Here is a 20,782-nt window from a genome sequence, read left to right as displayed (position 1 = left end):
TCAATGCTAGAAGTTGCGAGCTTCCGGGACACAATGATATAAATAATCCATCATTGTTACGAATAAAAAATATAAGTGAAATAAATTGAATTGGTTAGTTAAAAAAATGAAGAGATATTCGATGCTATTTTTGTGTGAACAAAATTTTCAAATGAGAAAACAACGCATAAAATTGCTCCTATTGTTGAAAAAAAGAAAAAAAAAAACATTAAAAAAACTGCAGTACAACTTACCCAGTGGGGGTGCGCTAATTTTTTCTTATGTTTTTATGTTTTTGCTTATGATTTTTCCCTTTAACTTTGTGGATGAAAACATTTGTGCGACCGACCCATACCAATGGCAGCGATAGAGAAAGTGAATGTGCGACCTGACAGAGTTCTGCACTATCCACGACTCTAGGAGCCTTAGGCACTTTCTAAAAAGACGGCGCTACATTACCAGGGTGGCTTACCCCACCCACCACTGTCCGACAAAGAGAAGGGGTTCTGTTTCTAATTAAATTTAGAAAAACATCTCAAGTGCCGCTTTCCTCTTTGTATGACCTTCCCGCAAAAACATTCCTACAAATTTCCTGTCTCCGACATTTTCATCATTAATGACTCTCATCACAGGGTCCTCTCATCAATTTTTCGTTGACAATGAATGTTTGGTTACGAGCTGCTGGCGATTTTCTTGCGGGGAGGGGCACTAAGATAATGTCTCCTTTTCGGCAGGTCTGCGACGCGTTCCACGGGTTGAAGACTTCTGTCGCTGTCTCCCCCCTACCACTCCCAGAGGTTCTAATATTCTGAACTGAACTGAACGTGAGAAAGTTGTCGATTAATAAAAATATTTAGGAAAAAATATTTGTTAATTTTTTTTTTGAAAAATTCTGTTTATGTAAGCGCAGGGGGACAGTGACATCTCAGGAAGGGGGTGGAGGGGGGGGGGATCCGGACCCCGTGGACCCCCCCCCCCTTGGCTACGTCCCTGCCGAAACTGCTAACAACAGTTGAAAATATACACAACTTACACACAAAGGTACGAAAGCTTGATATTTGCAATTTTTTTCTCACTCATACAAGTACGTTCTTTTCTAGAAAAAAAAAGTGGCAGCTATCGTTTTTTTTATAAATGGTTTTAAAGTTCGTTATTATCATTCATGCAAACTATGCATTTTATTGTTACTGCCATTTTTTTTTAATGGTGAGCTTCGAAAAACATGTTGTACCTTAACTTTTTGAGGCCAGTGTACAATCACTTATTCATTTCCAGATTATTACAACCGCAGTACTCGGGCATGATACTATATGCTTGGTATAACTCTGGGTTATTGAAAACTCGGCCGCCTCCATTTTAAACACCTCTACAATTTTGTGTTTCGGGGGAGTTTGACGGTTGAAATATCTGTACTTTAATCTATCTTTTAATCATTATTTTGTTCAGTGTCATATTTGTCAGGGTCAGTAGCATATTTTTGCCCTTTCGACAGGCTTCTTGCATTTTTATTTTGCTATATCTCTTATTTGTATTTAACAATAATCTGCTAATTAAAATTTCTGAATTAGAAATTTTTTAAAAAATTCATATTGCCTTGAGTATACAAATTAACTTATTATTTCATTTTTATTTTACTTTAGCTCTTGTCTGTACTTAAATTAATCTGTTGATTAAAATTTCATGATTAGTGGTTTTTTTAATAATTTATATTTAATTGCCTAAAGTAAAGAAATTAGCTTTGCACAGAATCTAAAAAAAAGTACTCATAATTAATACTAATAAGAACTATAATAAGAAATACTTAAAACATATTACATCAATAATATTGTAATTAACACTTAAAGTACTAAAACAAAATCTACTTAAAATCTACTAAAATGCAAAAAAATACTTTTATCCGATCCGTCTCTTCAAAATTTTACTGGGGAAAAGGTCAATTCTACCGTGGGAAGTTAAAACGCCGTATGTGTAGAAATGAATTTTTCCGATATTTGAAGAAACGCGTTTTGTATTCCAAAAAGGGAAACGTTTGAATTTGACGTTCTTTTCGTGCTTAATTTTCAGCGGAAACCAAATAAGCAATTTTGTACACTAAAGCTAAGGCTGAGGTGCCTATCCCCTCTAAGGGCAAGGGCGCACAACCCTCAATATCACGAAGAGCCTTCCGAAAAGCAAGAGACCCCCTACCCAAAATGAAAAAAATGCCCCTCAAATCACCCCCTAAAAATTTCAATGGCGCAGTCTGTCCTACGACCCCCCACCCCCCTAGGTGGGCACCCCTGACTAAAGTACAAAATGTGGCAAAAAAGCAAAAAAAAAAAAAAAAAAAAGAACAATTTGCTGATACTACGCTTTGCTTTCCTACGGCAGAACTATACAAAATGCTTATCATGCCGTAAAGCAACAGAAAATACACCCACATACACATAGTTATAGAGTTGGAAATAATGTGTCTATGAACTCATCTTGGGATTTAGGGGACTCGACAGAAAAAAAATTCAATTTGGTTTGAAATCAATTATCATTATATTTGCATTGTTTTTGCAAAAAAAAAAAAAAAAAAATATTTCCGGTGACATCATTCCCCCGCGCGCGTCCCCCTTCCTTACCATATTACTCTTTTGCAAGTACATGTAAATATATTTTTGTTGGAAACCAGGAGGATCAACCTTAGCCCCTTAATCCCCCCCCGTCCCCGACTGTGGTGGGCTTGCTTTTATCATTAATAATAAGATAAAACTTAAGCTTAATCTTGATTCAAATTCGTTCCTCTGGAAAAACTTTCCGCTTTATAAGCTTGATAGTGGTTCTTAACTTTGAGGCACACAAGTAAAGCAGGGGTGCCTATTTCCTCCAAGAGCGAAAATGCTACTCACTACCTTCCCTCACACTAATACCTTGAAGACCCCAGAAAAACAAAAGCCCCCAGACGAGAGAAAAATGCCCCTGAAAACAACCCCCAAAAAACTTTAATGGCGAGTCTCTCCCCCTGGTAGTCACCCATGAGTAAAGAATTAACCTAAAACATCTTTCACGCGTTTTAGTGAAGGCCAAAAATGGCAATGAGATGTCTTGTCAGATGCAGATCTTGAATTCGCGCTGTACCTACCATTTTTGAACAAAACTCGCTTAATTTGGTGACTTAACTTAAAATTTCGGCAAACTTTAAGACCTCATATTTCAATAACGGGGTCGAGAGGGTTCGTAATTTTTGTGCCACTAACATGTTTTACGAAGCTCTTTCAAATGCTACCAATTTCGATTTTTTTCGAATTTCCTTAATCGTGTGGTTTCCTGGTTAGAACTTAACTTGATCTCAAAGGGGAATTTCACGACATGTTCCTATCATTTCCCACAACACACTGAGGTCAACTGTAGGACACGCTATTTTCCGATTCCAGAAGGTAGCCAAAAATGATGGCCGGAACGCTTACATTTGTTTTGTTTGCAATAATTTTTTAAACTATCGATATTTTTTTAGTGAAGGAGTAACTCATTAAAAAATGCCCTCGGGTTGTGAAATTTTGAGCTATTATTTTTTCGCTGAAACACATTCCCATCCGGGATCCCTTCATTATGTTCTACGATGAAATTCGTTAATTTCTAAGCAATAGTTTCGTCGCCGGACAACTTTAAAGCAGGGTAATTTCATTATAGCCACCCTATACATTACAGTCCGAGATTATGAATGAAAGCACTTTCAAAGCATAAATAATGCTTTTTATTCATTATATCCTGCTTTTACGTGTATTCTTAGCACAATCTATCTTTTCTCTTCGTGTAGCAAAAACTGCAACGTAAAAAGAAGCTCCATTTTGTTTCCAACAACCGTAATGATGAATTTGTTGATCAAATAAACAATAGGAGGCGTTGAAGTCTCATAAAAATGTCGGCTGGAAGAGGTAAAACCAAAACCGACCCATACGTAGGACCTGCCAATGAGACAAGTAAAATCGTAAGGTTTTACCTTTTTGGATAATTTTTTAATCTCAAGATGGTGCATGGCAAGCTCTAAAATTGTGAATTCCCGTTAATAACGCATTCTGGTCAGTTAGTTACAGTAAAAGCGGATGACTATGGTACAGTTTTAGTACATTTCTGACTGTAATTACTCAACATTCATTTGAAAAAAATGAAGTTGCTTTATTATTATAGTTTAGGACCTGGGCTTTCGATTCCGACCCTGAAATAATTTGAAACTTTACCCACACCCCTCCAGAGCAGTTTTTCTTTGTACTATTCTCACCCTTTCGTTGCGGGTGAGAATGGTACAGCACATGTTTCAATGTTTTCATATAGCTTTGATGGTTTCTACCATATTCTACGTCTCTTATATTTTAACTGGAGAGTTGTAGAGTCTTTGGAGAGTCAGGTACATCATAAAATCGAGATAAAACAAAAGCTTTATTTTCTTCATAATTTTTGAAGATAAATTCTAAAGCTTAACCTCTTTTTCAGGCCTCTGCCAAAATTTACCTCGCTTCAACATTGTTGAAACTTCAAACTCACTTGCATCTTCACCCGTGATTTTTCCTGGGTACTTTTTCCTCTGATAACCCAAAGCATACCTCCAAAATGTCGAATAATTACTGTACCACACTCACCCTCCAATTTGTAAACTTTACACGTTTGTAACTGTAACAACACCAAAATATTTTATTTTTGAATGAAAATTGGAGGTAACTTTCTTTATGTAGTATGAAAGCGAAAGGTACTTACGAAATTGTGATTCTTTCTGCACTAAAAGTCCATCAACATGAATTTCCGAGCTACCTACAAACACGTAGCACCAGTCGCTCCCAACAAATAAATTCATAATCATCAGGTTATTCGTCTGGTTGTCCGTTTTGACAGTGATAACAACTCTCTCATCACCAGAGAAGGTTGCACAATAGTTCCTATTGAAACTGAGCTAGCCCAGAATGCACTACGAACGCTTATTACGTCAAAACTGAGGTTTGTATCATTCTCACCCTCCAAACCATTCCCACCCGCTTTTACGGTATGGGTATTGTTAGTGAGACTTACGGTGACGGTGGCGAGTAGGCCTTCTGGTACGTTGGCAACGATGATACCGATGAGGAAGATGACAGCATCCAGCCAGTGGTAGCCGAGGATGAAGGCCGTGACGAAGAAGGCCAGACCCAAGAAGACGGCCACGCCCGTGATCAGGTGGATGAAGTGAGCGATCTCCCGGGCGATTGGCGTGTCACCCATCTCCAGACCCGAGGCTAAGTTCGCAATGCGGCCCATCACTGTGCGATCGCCTGTGTTGATAACGATGCCGCGGCACGTACCTATAAGGAAGTGCACGGTGTCTCAGAAGAGAGTAACAACAGTGTAACAAGAGAATAACTGCAGTGTCTCAGAAGAGAGGAACAACAGTGTAACAAGAGAATAACAACAGTGTAACAAGAGAACAACAACAGTGTAACAAGAAAATAACAGTGTAACAAGAGAACAACAACAGTGTAACAAGAGAACAACAACAGTGTAACAAGAGAATAACAAGTGAAACAAGAGAATAACAGTGAAACAAGAGAACAACAATAGTGTAACAAGGGAATAACAACAGTGTAACGAGTCGGTTGATAAATGGACAATAGTCATTTGGTAAATGGAAACAAAACTTAAATGTTTCAACTTTAGATTTTTCCTTAATTTTCGGAAGAAGAGAGATAAAATCTTATGTATTGCATCCACAAGACTATTCTGCCGTGCCCAGGTTAACGGCGATGTCTACAAAAATGAGTTTTCTTGATATTCAAAGAAATATGTTTTTGACTTCTCACAAACACTAGCAAAATAATGGAATTTGAAACTCTTTTCCTGCTTTATTTTTAATGGAAACCAAATAAGCAATTGTAGCTTCTGCCAAATAAGGCTAAAGTAAAATATATAACAAAAGTCCTCTACCCATTTACTTACCCCACCGTGCTTTCATTTACTCCAGATACTAGGAAGAAAATGGAAATAGTGATTTCCTTCCCCATGAAATTGATTTCAGGAGATGACCATGGTAAACACAATCATATCTTAGTTCTTAAATATATCTGCAACAACGATACTCAATCTGCAGCCTATAGGTCGCTACCCTCTGAATCTTACGAATGTAGTCAGAAATCGTTTAGATAGGTTACATCATACAAAAAATTAAATTATTTACTAAATTTAAGCAAAATGCGCACTAAAGTATATTTTACATAAAAATATAACCTTTCAAGGAGATAGAAAGCTTGACAAGCTTAGCTATTTTCATTTACTCTTCTCCCAAAGTACAGCATGTATGGAATAAATGAAGACGCCTAAATTGTGCACATTAAATAGAAGGTGAAATTCACGACCAAATGTTTTAGCAATATTTCACATGACATGATTAATCTATTAGGCTAAGGAGCTTTAAATTAAAACTTCATACATCAATACAAAGTTTGTGCAATAGAATCTGATCTGTAATTTTGAATTAAAAACTTAAATCTCACCTTCTACACAGTTCGTTGAGAAGAAAGCGAGATTTTTGGTTTCTAATGGGTTTTCATTGGTCATTTCTGGCGATCGACTCTGAGGTTCGGACTCCCCTGTTAGAGAGGAGTTGTCCACTTTGCAGGAAGAGGCGGAGCAGATCCGGATATCCGCCGGTATGCGATCCCCGCCTTTCACTTCCACGATATCTCCGGCCACCACTCCTTCTGCGGGAATCGTGTACTTCTGGCCTTCACGAACTATTGTGGCATACTGCACAGAGAAACACCATAGCTTAAGTTAGAATTTGAACGAACCAAGAAATCACTTTTGAACTAGAATAAACCAATAAATCCCAATTGAACATACTTTGACAACCACGCCATCCCTCCCTCCCTCCCTATTGCAGATATTAGACTGAACCCGCTTAGATAAAATGGAGGAAGTGACGTCTTTCATTCGGGAAGTATAAACTTCAAGTCAACGTGATAAATTTTAAAGCAAAGCATTGGAAGAAATCAGGTTTCTTTCGTTAGTCTCACGCAGAACGTGTCAACCATTCGTCGTTGTTGAGTCACGTGACTTGGGATCTATGCCTCAGCTTTTGCTAAGCCAGTGATTGGACCTGCTCCCTCCATTTACTAATTCCTGCTCAGAGATCCCGCTAGGATCAGTCTAAGATATTTAAATTGTTATGAGCTTCAAGATTTTGTAACCGACAAACAGCTTCACTGGTCAGAAAAATGGGAAAATACTATTCTATTTCAGCTTTACATTCTACGGCAATGAAAAGTAGATTAGAACTGTCATTAAAAATTTGGTTGTCATCTCCCTAGGGCCTAACAACCATTCATTCATGTGGCATCGCTGCCGATGGATGTCGTCATCACTCAAGAATTTTGACACCCAGTGTCCCACCTGATGGTGACCCCTGAACTCATGCGTTTTGAAATGCAATAGGAATTAATTTAGCCAAGAGCATCCAAACCAAATAAATACTTAAGGGATCTTAAACTAACATCGAATTCCTGCATAATTTTACGACTCGGACGCTGACGGTTTTTTGCTCTTTGCTTGAGCGTAAGAGACAAACGCCTTACTACTACACCACCCTATTGGTGCTAAAGAAAATTCATACATTTTGCAAGTAATTGGTATTTTGACGTAACAGTAGAACTTGTCGACCTTCTAAAACGGAACCTATTAACTGAACTTAAAATTTTTTCAATAATGTTTGTTAGAAACATTCATAAAGGCGGTTTTGCAAAACGCATAGTTACGTCATTCTTCATCTACATTTCGGAACCGATATTTCATCCTATCCTCTATAGTGAGAGAGATTCTGACGTCCTAAAAGTTAAAAGTGCAGACGTTTCTTGAATTGAAAAATCAGTAGTAATGTTCATATATATATATATATATATATATATATATATATATATATATATATATATATATATATATATATATATAAACCCAGAACAAGCTTGATACGAGGGGTGGAATTTACGAGGGTTAGTGGGAAATAAACATTGAGCTTCAGCTTGATGAAATTGTTGTTGATTCTACATTATAGCAATTATAAAACATGTATTCATAGTATGCACTGTAAAATATTTCAGTAAACCTTAAACTAATTTTTATGGCATTAAAAGTTGCGATTGCAATAAAAAAATGACTACTTTCATTATTGCATTAATCTTATTCCATTATCAGGTATTGGCATAAGATTATTGATGCCAATATATAGTGTATCTATATATAGTGTGCGTCAGTTAGCAACCACAATTTAGAGAATCTGTTACCGTGAAAGACAGAAGTTAGAGAATGTCGGCTATTACTCATGATTCTCCGGATTAACTGGCTAATGTCGCGTTTATCAGATTTACGATTTTCATCGCTACAAGTTCACTAAACAGTGGCTGCTAACACTCTAGTTCCGACAAGCTTCAATTTATGACGTCACACCAAAGGAAAAAAGAATACGCCCAAGTACATGTTGTACATTGCGCACGCAACCTTGATTGCATATAAAAATCACTTTCACGAAGTCAAAAGAAGTACTACTGTGAAAACTTGCGTTTTATATTTATGTAACAATCCATTGCTCATTACTTTTTTTGCTGATTGTGTTAATACTGATTTGCTAGAATTAGTTTAAGACGGTAAATGTACTGTGCAATTAAAAATATTTTAATTTTCATTGCAATTAGTTTAAGTTTAACAGGTGTAATTTTGAGTTTCTTGCAAAGAATCTTTGCGGAAGTATAACTTATTTCCAGTATGACAGAATGGTTTTCTTGTTCACAAAGACAAAATCGTTTGAAAAAATCACACGCAAATTTTATTGCAATGTACCGAAATTTAAACTTGCAAGGTTGAAACCTGAAGTTGAAGAAAAAAAAAAGTTTATTGTTATTTCTACCTATAAGCATATATATTTCAGAATTCATCTAAAAGGTGAAAAAAAAAAAAAAAAGTAAAGTTTAATTAGCACCAGACCTACGCCATAGTATAAAGGCCCAAAATGTTTTCTGCGTTAGCACATCACAGAAGGTAAGAAAGGTTCGCTGTTGTTTAAGCTTAGTCGTTCTGCGTTTAGCAGGAAACAGGTAGCAAAGATGCGACAAAAAACTGAGTCACTCCATGACTTTAAAGACCTAAATCCTAAATTAAAAAAAGGGCTCTAAAATGGAGGATCAGCTTTGTGAAACGAATTGCCCTGTTTAGCACGATTCTCCCGTTGGAAGCCATTTTGGAGTCTTTTTTTTTTCTTTTTTGGTATCCCTGATCCTCATGATTTGTGTCTTGGAAGCTGAAAATGTGCACAGATTAGTTTCAAAGGCCTGTCTGCACTTCTCTGAAACGTCCGCTAAATCAAAAATGGTTGGATGGGGAGCGTATACCACCAGTTCATGTGACATGAAATGAAATTTATGATGTTTTTGCAACGAATTTAAGCACCTTTGCTACCTATTTCCTGTCAAATCCTGCGCGACTCAGCTTAAATAACAGCAAACCCTTCTTACTTGCTGTAGTGTAACAGGTGGGCTGAAAAGTTCGTAGGCTGACATATAGAGGACGTTAATAGAGTTAAATCCATGCTGGTTTTAGTTAGTACCAACGTTCAAAAGATATGCTTATTAACTTCACAGTTGTTGGACATCTGGTTTGTGAGATATAGCGTGTAAAAATGAGCAAAAAATAATTTCGTGTGTTAATGAAGCAATGCTTTTTGGCGAAAACAAATACTGTTGTAGTTAAGGTTTGGCTTGATATACATTATTTGGACTCTGAACCAGGTAACTCAACCGTTGAGAAGTGATTTGCTACATTTAAATTAGACGAAATGAACATCGGAGAAGATGCACGCTGTGGACGTGCCAAGGAGGCTGTTACCGACGAAAACATCAAAAACGCCCACAAAATAATTTTGAATGATCGTAAAGTAAAGTTGACTGAGATAGTCGAGACCTTTAAGATATCAAAGGAACTTGTTGAGCATATCGTGCATGAATATTTGGACATGCGAAAGCTGTGTGCAAAGTAGGTGCCGCGCGTGTTCTCAATCGAGCAAAAACAACAACGTTTTGATGATTCGGAACAGTGTTTATCGATATTAAACCGTAATAAAATCTAATTTTTCCATCGACATACTACTATGGATGAAACATGGCTCCATCACTACACTCCAGAGTCCAATTGACAGTCAGCCGATTGGGCTGAACATGATGAATCGAATCCAAAGCGTGGAAAGACGCAACAGAAGGATGGCAAGGTTATGGCATCAGTATTCTGGGATGCACAGGGCATTACATTAATAGATTACCTCGAAAATAGTTAGACCATCAACAGCATTTATTATATAAGGTTGTTGGAGAGTTTGAACGATGAAATCACGAAACAACGGCCTCATCTGAAGAAGAAAAAAGTTCTATTTCATCAAGACAATGCACCATGTCACAAATCAATGAAAACTGGCAAAATTGCATGAATTAGGCTACGAATTGCTTCCCCAACCACTGTATTCTCCAGATCTAGCCCCCCAGTGACTTTTTCTTCTTTGCAGACCTCAAAAGAATGCTCGCTGGAAAGAAATTAAGCTCTTCTGCAAAGGGAATAGCCGAAACTGAGGCTAAAGAGAAATGATACAATAAAACTGGTATTGGAAAAACTATGATCGCTATAATCGCTGTATCACCCTCGAAGGCCACGATATTAAATAATCTTATCGAATTTTATCAAAAAAATATGTTTTACTATGCTAGCCTACGAGTTTTTCAGCCCAACTGTTATTTACGCAAAAAATATTTGGGCCTTTATACTATGACGTAGGTCTGGCACTCATGGGCTTAATTTAGGAATAATAATTTCTCTTCTTGGAAATAACATATTATTGTTAACCTTAATATTTTTCATTAATTTTACATACGTTTGAAGAAAATTGTGTCTTGTCTTACGGGCTTCGGTTTTTTAAAAAATCCCTAAAGTCGAACAAGGAAAATAAAAAGAATGTTACTAAACTAAAGAATCAAAAATATAGGGAAGTAGATGCAGGTGTATAACTTTTTGGCATAGTTGTAAGAAAACTATTTCACGAAAAAAATTATATGGTTTCCAGCAGGAGTAAATTTATTCTTTGTTTTATGTAGTGTAGTTTTATTATAATTCAAAGAAATCATGCGTAAAGTGAGAGAGGAAGAGGAGAGGAAAAATGTTACTTACTTGAGGAACCATATTTTTGAAGGATTCCATAATTTTGGAGCTTCTAGCTTCTTGATAATAGGAGAAACAACCCGTAACAATAACTACGACTGACAATACAATACCCAAATACAGCTGGAAACAAGAAAAAATGCATTAATTCATTATTTATTACTCCTAACTTTTCTTAATGATAACTTCAGACAGTTTTAAAAAATGTATTTATAAATATTAAATTAAATTTTCACCGTTCATGGCTAGTAAAAATTCAACACTTTTGTATAAATAAATGAGCCATTTCACAGAAAAATAGCCATTTTGTCTCGCACGTGACAGTTCATGTACTTCATCAAAAGATTTCAATTTTAAAATCACTCGAATTGTTTTTTTAATGGAAATGAATGCATTGTTGTGTTTTCTTAAGCCGTAGAATTTTGTTGAATTCTCATTTATTATTTTAACTGAAATGTATCAGCTATCACATGCTGGGCAAAATGTCTGTTTTCCCTTGGAATGGGACACATGAGACTTAGAGCCAAAATGATGTAAGTTCTCTTGCAAGCATTTTATACTGTCAAGAAATTATTACTGTGATAAATGCAGCCTTCTTTTACGAGGGAAAAAATAATTTCAAAGTGCAAGTGCACTGCCTAATGATGAATTGTGTCCTACTTCATAATAACAGTTTAATGTTAGTATTTTAAACATAGCTAAGGTAAAAATTGGGAGATAAAGTATCAATTATAACAGTTAAAATGTGAAACAAAATACAAGTTATAAATTGAACGCTAAAAATTTGTTTGTGTTAGACTTTCTGTGCGTCTGATATAAAAGTTTTAGGAAAAGATTGATGGAGCGATTTTTTTTCTTATGCTAGCAACTAGTATATTGAAGGACGTAAGCCCTGATGGCATGTATCAATTTTGTATCGCACGTAAATTGATAATTGTTGCTATCAAAGTTCTAACCCCTTGCATTCAAAATCCAAGCATTTTTTCCTTTTTTTTTTTTTAATCATAAAAAGTTGCTCAATGTTTAGCTTAAAACTGTGTGCTTAGATAGAGAAAAATTCAAAGATTTATATTCAAATCAAACTCCAGTGGAAGAAGGAAACGAAGGCGCTACGTTTCAAGGAAATGCGTTTTTTAAATATTTAGTATAGTATGCTTACTAAACATTATAAAAATATAATTAACTAACCGCGTTATCTGTCTATTTTTGTAGGTACAGAATTTTTATCATTAAAACGCATGATATAAAAAAAGTTCTATTTGATGTTGCAGACATTCATTAATAACAAGCAGTTATGTTTTTTGACTGTAATCAGAAAAGATGGCACTTCATTTTTGATCAGGAACAAATTTGCTAAATAAAATAATGAAGACATAAAAGAAAAAATATGCTGGTAGAAAAAGCAGGAATATTATGACTAATTCGTCGTTAACAGTAGGAAATCACGAAATGGGTTTTTAATAGCGAAAACTTGATGGCAACAGAAAATTAATTTTATTTTGTTGTGAAAGAAAAGACAATGAAATTAACATAGAGCTTTTTGGTACGTTTGGATTCTATTATGAGAACTACATTAAAAAAAAATATGGTCTAAATGCTTCGATTTAAAAAAATATAGACAGCAGAAAATCGATTTAAGTTATCGACCAAAAGTAAAGACGACTTTCATCTTAAACAAGGAAACAATCTGAATTTAATCGTTTAATATAATTTTTTTTACTAATTTTCCTTATTTATTTTGTCACCGGAAATTTACAACAATGTCTGTCTCTACAAACTGTTTGTTTGGAGGAGCACATTTAAACTGAACAAAATACACTTCCGCAATAAATTTTGATTATTTTTCGCCCCTACATCTCTTTTTTTTAACCTCCGACACACAAAGGAAGGGGGTTATAAGTTTGACGTGTCTGTGTATCTGTGTGTCTGTCTGTGGCACTCTAGCGATTAAACGGATGGTCCGATTTTGAAGAAAAAAAAATGTTTGAAAGGAGAGTTGATTGAGAGTGTTCTTAGCTAGGTTGCACCTTTAGATGACATTAATTAACGAAGATATTAATTAAAAACCTCTAAAAGGTTTTTGCAGTGAAAACATAGTTAAAAATTTTTAAAATTTAATACCAAAATAAAGATAATTTTTTTTCCGCGTCTGATAGAATGTGTTTGGAACTTCCATGTTTCATAGAATTCGAATTATAACGTTTTTTTTTTTTTTTGAAGCAGATTTTAATAACAGCTAAGGGTTTATTCACACGATTGATAACCGAATTCATTGTTGGCCAACAAGGAAATAAAACGAAATGATTTAAAATTTTTATCTGTTGCCAGTTTCTTTTTAATAGCAAATTAAATACTTGACGTTGATTTTGAATAACATAAGGCTTTTAAAATTATTTTCGATTTTCCCTCTTGATTCTACAGTTGCGACTCAGTCGGGGTTTTTTAGAATTTTTAATTTTATCGTTGCTTGTTATTTGAATGGAGACAAAATTCTACTTTCTTTGAGGTAGACTGCATTACAAGGCATGAAGAGGGAGATGAGAAATATTTAAAAGACAATCATAAAATGTTAACAGCTGCTTATATGCTAGAATTTTGATTTTGCAATTATTATTAACGTTATTTTATTATTGACTCTATTATCATAACAAATAGAATGAATGAAAATCTTGGGTATTATGAAGAAATTGCATTCACTTCACTTATGCGCACCATTTTACTCATATTCTAGTGTACAATCTACAAAGTAATTTTGAATATAATTCGGTTTATTTTACAAGTGGTCAAAGCTTTTTAATATTCGCATTGCGGAATTTTATTTTATTTTATTCAAAATCATCTAAAAGGCCCATGGGGATTACGAAAAAATAAATAAATAAATAAAAAATAAATGAATGAATAAAAAAATACATAAACAAAAACTGCGTTTGATCAAGAACGATGGGCAGCTGTTTTAGAAAGGTTTCACTGCACATACAAAAACGGTACAAAAAGGAATGTGAAATACGGAAACAAAAATTCTGTAAAGCTTGAACTGTGCGTAAAACAGAGCTTTTTTTAAGAGTTTTTTTTTTCTAAAAATTTTGTAAAGGCTGATGAAATACAGTTTATCACATCAGCGAATTCCATTGAAATTTTGTATTTTTACACGCAAATCCTCAAAAAATCTATTGTCGAAGAGAAGAAAACTTTTCATTCGAACTTTCAATACCTTAACTCTGCATCTGATTTTGAATATTTTTGCAATTGGAAGTATAGATCTAGGACTAACGGTTGCGAAAATAAAGGTCTTGCAGGCTAAAACCGAACACCCTTTATATTCTTTTGCCGCTGTTTATTTCGTGTTTCCAGGAAAGCGCGCTACAAAATGTGGAAACATCGGACATTTTGCAGCAATTATGCTCTTAAATATTTTCCATAGGCAAATTATACGATTACTTTATTGCATTTGGTGACGCATAAGTATTGTTTATACGCTAAGTTAGGTTTTTTGTCAGGTACCTATTTCTGTCATCAGTCTTTCGCTTAGATCTACTTTTCTCCGGCTGAATCGGAAATTTTGGTGACATAGCGAGCTCTTTTCCGATCACTTTGGATTATATTTTGCAGCTCTTTTGAAGCGTTGTATGGAACATTGCAAAAAACTTGCGCTACTAATCAAATCAAATCATATCAAAAGTTTTGAAATTGAAAATTTTCATCATCAGTTTGCTCAAGTTTAACTATTGCCATTCGACAATAAGTAATAAGCTCAAATCCTGTGCCACATACGTTGCGAAATTCATGTATAGAATAAAACACATTTCCCATTAGCGGTATTAAAATCTTTTTTCATACAACACAAAAAATATATGCATAATAGTATTCTATTATAGATCATCTGTATAAAAAACACTCATGCAAACCTATCTTGCAAATAATTATATTTTTCAGCGCGGGAGGTTACAAACTCCCGCAAAACTCATTACATGAAAACTGTTCACGATTTCCTATGTTAAATTAATTAACGCTACCAACTAGTCTCTTTTTTTCTAGGCAAATAAAGCCACCCCTTTCCTGTTTGTCTAAATTAAAACCACGATTAGTTGAGCAAATTTTTCTCTCTCCCTTTTTTCTTTTGTTTTTTGAAAGATAAAACAAGCTTTCTTATTGCTTTTCAAATACAGTACTCATTAATCTGGGTTAATGGGGGATCCAGGTCGTCCGAATTAATGAAAGTACTGATTAAACAAATAACCTGTACATTGAGCCAATCTACATAAACAAACTACTGTACATATATTCAGTAAATTACCGCCCAATAGCCAGGGATGAAGCAGAAATACATGAAATACACCGTCAGCTCAGTCATTTCCAGCCGAGGACTGCAGTTTCGTGCTTATTAGCACTCATCAGCCCGGCATAGGAAAGTGACTGAGCTGGTAATGGAAAACCTCTTAAGGAAGCCAAGAGTGCCAAACAAACTGGTAGCTAATACAGAATTAGCGCAGACCAGACGAGTGACCGAAGCAATGGTTCGGTTCAACTCGAGGATTGAAGGCAAGGCATGGTCAATCAATCCTCACATGGCCTTCAATCCTCGAGTTTAACCGAAGCATTGCTTCAGTCACTCGTCTGGTCTGAGCTAATTCTATATTAGCTACCAGTTTGATATTAGCTACCAGGCACTCTTGGCTTCCTTAAGAGGTTTTCTCCATCTCCAGCTCAGTCACTTTCCTATGCCGGGCTGATGAGTGCTAATAAGCACGAAACTGCAGTCCTCGGCTGGAAATGACTGAGCTGGCGGTGTATTTCATGTACTGTACGTAGTAAAATTTTTGTTCCAAACTAAAGATAATGAAATATAAAACTGCAAAAGAGAAAACTACAACAATACATTACAAAAATACAAAATGCTGCCTACAAAAGCACAATATTGCGCTAACTTGCATTTTATTTATACAGTATGTATACCTACACTGTAAAAAAATTCCGAAACGTTACTGAGTATTTTCGTGTAACGTGTAGGGATTTCAATGGTTTTGATCCACTTCCTGGAAAAATCAAGTATCATTGTCAAAAAGTTTCCTGAATTGCTACAAGTTGCACGAATGCACACTTCTCACTGATGTAAAAAATATTTTAGCTCCCAGTTTAAAGATTAACTTTGCGTATTTATAAAGTGAATCGGCATCAGGTTACTTAGGGCCCGTCCATGCTGATTAAACTTCCAAAAGGAACGAATAAGTATGGACTACGCTGCTTTGCAGGAGTTGCAGGCGAGTAAAATTCTCGATATCCGCTTGCAATTCTGGCTTAGCTTTGGCCATGTTTGCAATACTGCTTATGGAACTTTCTTAATAAATCAGGAAGGGGCCTAGCAATTATATTATACCTTCCAAAGTTTACTCTACAGTTCCACAGACACGACTGGCTTTAAACGGGAAGATTTCTGAATTTTTAAGGAGGTTTCCGAGATAATTTCAGGAAGGTTACTGAATATTAGCGGAAAACGTTCCTGGTTTTTGCAAGATAAGTTACTGGCAGAAATTGGGCACATCAGCTGCCCATTATTTTTCAGGAACGTTTCTAAAATCGATTTTACAGTGTAAATGGCTGTCCGGATTAAGCAAAATCCGGTTTGACAGCGTCTGGATTGATAACGGTCTACTGTACACATAAAGAGATTTTTTTGTAGCAGAAATGATTCTACTGTGTGTTACCTATCTTTAAGAGAGGCATGGTAAAATAAAATATTTTACATGATTTAAAAGGAAATTATTACATAAACAGATTTACAATTCAGTAATTTTAAATTCGTCATTTGAAACTTGACGAATCTAACGCTTCGTCAAGTTTCAAATGGCAGCGAGTTAGTCAATGACAATGATGTGTGATTTAACGTAAGAAAATGGTATTTTATAGCTGCTAAGACGAATAATAAAACAAATGAACAGCTCTTATGGTTATCTCAGTTAAATTAACAGTCGAAATCTTCAAATGAAAAAGCGGAAAGTAATATTTCAATAGGAAGAAAATTTGAATATTTGAAAAATGGTGTCGTTGGTCTTCAAATGCAAGAAAATTAGATTGAATTCTATGCAAATTAACAATGATAAAATTAAAAAACTTAAAAAAACCCCAACTGAGTCGCAACTGTAGAATCAAGAGGGAAAATTGATAATCCTTTTAAAAGCCTTATATTTTTAAAAATCAATGTCAAGTATTTTATTTGCTCTTAAATCGAAACTGGCAACGGATAAAATTTTTAAATCATTGCGTTTTATTTCCTTGTCGGCCAACAATGAATTCGGTTATCAATCGCGTGAAGAAAAGCCTAGCCGTTACTAAAATCTGCCTTAAAAAACGCTATAAATTGAATTCTATGAAACATGGAAGTTCCAAACACATTCTATCAGACGCGGGAAAAAAATTCTCTTTATTTTGGTATTAAATTTTGAAACTTTTAACTATGTTTTCACTGCGAAAATCGCGAAAAACCTTTTAGAGGTTTTTAATATCTTTGTTAATTAATGTCATCCAAAGATGCAACCTAGCTAAGAACACTCTCGATCAATTCTCTTTTCGAACATTTTTTTTTTCAATATCGGTCCATCCGTTTAGGCGTTAGAGTACCGCAGACAGACACACAGATACACAGACACATCAAACTTATAACCCCTTTCCTTTGTGCGTCAAGGGTTAAAAATTGGTGTTATGCAAACGAAAGCATTTATTATAACTGGTCTTAAATTGCACCTTAGTTTCCATTTATTTTGTTAATTATTTTTATTTCTGTCACTTTGCCTGACGTTTCTCAAGTTGTTTTCTTTGTGATTGCTAGATAGTGAAACACGTGTTTAATCGCTCGCTTTGTGATTGATAGATAGTGATCTATTACTTTATGTAGCGGTAGACCTTATATCCGGCGTAACAGATACATTAACTAAGAATGATGATTATTTCAAACATCTCACGTAAGAATTTCTTCTACAATATATATTTATATTAACTCATTAGATGTTTTTCATGTTCATTTTCTTTCTTTAAAAAAAAATTATTATTTTAAAAAAAAATTAATTTTGTGAACAGTATATTTTACAATCGCACACATTTCTTGCGGTATAGATGATTCATGTTTCGATTATTACTTTCTGTATAATTTAAAAGGTATACCACGTAAGGTATACCTTTTAAATTACTACGATTTTTGAGTGTTCTTTTTGTATGCTATTTAATATTAATACAAAATGTAAAACGGTAGTCTGAAATGTGTGTAAAATTGTAACATTTAGAATTGCAGAATCTAAAGAGTATGGAAATTAGGAAAAAAGGAAGGTTATAATTTCTTTTAAGGGGAAAAAAAACATTGTTTTAAAAGCCTGACTGCGGTCCTTGATTGCAGACTTTTTAATTTTGTATAAAAAGATTAATTAATTAATCTGTTAAAATCCTTACTTCTACCCTTTCTATTTGTTACCTTCTTAGATTTTTCTAAAAAATAATAGTTCTACCACGTTGTGCTAAATTTATTATCATAGACTTAATAACAAATTTATAATAAATCAGATTACAGTCGTCCCTTGCTACTTGGCGCTTCGACTTTCGTGGTTTCACTACATCGCAGTTTTTCTGTTTTTTTTTTTTTTTTTTTTTTTTTCAATTATAGCAATGAGCCTTTTTTATGTTCTCGTGTAAACTTTTTTTTACAAGAGAATTACAAATTATGTCTTTTAAGTAAGGTAAGCTCTACTTAGGGACTGTAGTTGTACTAGTTGAGGGAGTGGAGGTTTAAAATCGCCGAAGAAAGTTCATCTCAATCTAACCTTAAACGCTAACTGCAAAGTATAAATCACTGTATTATTACTAGGGGATAAATACATCTCTAATGGTGTTCAACCACGTACTACTAGCTTTTTAAGCTGTATGCGTAATACCTTTCATGAGGATAAATGTAGAGGAAGAAAGGGGCCACAGAGGGTCACTAACTGGAAATTAATTCATCATTGAACAAGTTGAAGTTGAGCTATTTTCATAGGTTAGTAGTAGTGTGTAAGAACTGCATGTGTGTGTGTGTGTGTACTTTATTTCCCAACAATTAATGTGATATCGATTCTGTGTAATATATCTCGTTTTCTCATATTTTGTGCAATATATTAAGTAATACAAATGTAATGTTGGATAAGGGTGCTGGTTCAAGTCTAGGGGGGTCTAACTATGTTTAAAAACCTATTTAAATTGTCGTCAGTAAGTTTTATGCCCTCTAATTTGGAAAATATTCGGTTGATAAGTACAGAATCCTACTTCGCGGTGAAGTCTGGAACGAATTAACCGCGATAAACGAGGGTTAACTGTATAAAAAATTAAATTTTATAATAAATTAAATTGTCATAGACTTACATTGTCATCTGGGGGCTCTTCAAAAGTGCCAGCTTGGATGGAATATGCAATGAAACAGAGGATGGCGCCTATCCAGAGTAGAAGGGCGAAACCACCGAAGAGGTTCTTGCAAAACTTGACCCATTCAGGAGTTTTCTTTGGGGGCGAGAGGGAATTTGGCCCGTCCCGTTCATACACTTTCCTAGCTTGAGCTTGAGTTAATCCCTGCAAATAGAGCAAATTGAGTTACGAATGAATGGAAATGAACTCGCAACTCGAAGTTTTCAAATGTAATAGACGTTGGTGCTAAATGGGTCATTCTCACAGAAACAGTCATTTTTCATGTCCTCGTTAAAGACTTATACATATTGATTGGTGTACATATTGATCGTATTTGAATACTTTTCAGAATAAAGTTTAACAAGATAATGAAAGTGAAATTTTTATATTTTATTTTTAAATATATTTTCATGTAAGTTTTTAGTACAAAAATGTCATTATCTCAATTGTCACCACTGTTCCCAAACAATAGAAAAAAAATTCTAAGCAAACAATACGTTCAGATTTTTTTGTCTTCCATTTCAAATTATTGGCCAATGAAATGCAAAAGGAACGCTCAAAGTTTAATTTCTATGCAAAATAATTTTCCACAAATATTTTTAAAGTTTGTCTACCGTGAATTGCGTCATTCACTTACACAGTAAACTAATCCCTCAGAGTCGCAATAAATTTTTTAAAAAAAGTAAAAGGTTTAGTAGTTTACATATGTCGACGCACGCAAATATTGCAGTTCCTTTTTGGGTTGAAAATATATCTCTGGAATCAACTTGGATTAATCCAACTGGGGAACGTTTTTTGTATACTACATATGAGGCAGTGAGAATTAAAGGGATGTAAGTGGACAGTTTCAAGTTTTGAGTAAAACGCATTTGAAGTACAGATCCTAGGTAGGCTTTCATTGAAATTTTTTTCTAAATCATGCTGTACAGCAGCACCTACCAGGGTTATTAATTCTGTCTTTTGCCCCAAGACAGAGTAGAGGCTTATCTACCATTTGTGCGGGTTATCTCCAAATTTTTAATTTTACTACTTACATCTATTTGCTTCTCACTGCCTCATATGCGTTTTAAAAAGCTAAATTAAACAAAATAATGCATGAAAACTGAACAATCAAAAGTTACTTCTATGTCGAAGAATATTTGTATGTCATTAATCTCAGAAATCAGTTAGGCCTATCGACTAGAATCAAATTTTAACAAATTTTTCA

The 20,782-nt window shown here is 34.7% G+C and overlaps 1 protein-coding gene across 1 annotated transcript in view; it reads right to left on the bottom strand.

Annotated features, from left to right (window-relative positions):
- LOC129222759 (sodium/potassium-transporting ATPase subunit alpha-like) overlaps positions 1 to 20,782 on the bottom strand; it is a 219,185-nt gene that overhangs the window by 56,758 nt on the left and 141,645 nt on the right. Inside the window, exons 5-8 of the mRNA XM_054857287.1 lie at positions 19,537 to 19,740; positions 11,167 to 11,280; positions 6,462 to 6,714; positions 5,008 to 5,276 (exon numbers count right to left, since the gene is read on the bottom strand). Coding sequence (XP_054713262.1) covers positions 5,008 to 5,276; positions 6,462 to 6,714; positions 11,167 to 11,280; positions 19,537 to 19,740 — 840 coding nt within the window. The remainder of the gene's footprint in view (positions 1 to 5,007; positions 5,277 to 6,461; positions 6,715 to 11,166; positions 11,281 to 19,536; positions 19,741 to 20,782) is intronic.

This window comes from Uloborus diversus, chromosome 5, assembly GCF_026930045.1.
Source record: "Uloborus diversus isolate 005 chromosome 5, Udiv.v.3.1, whole genome shotgun sequence".
Lineage (NCBI taxonomy): Eukaryota > Metazoa > Arthropoda > Arachnida > Araneae > Uloboridae > Uloborus > Uloborus diversus.
This window is presented reverse-complemented; position numbering and strand designations above follow the sequence as displayed.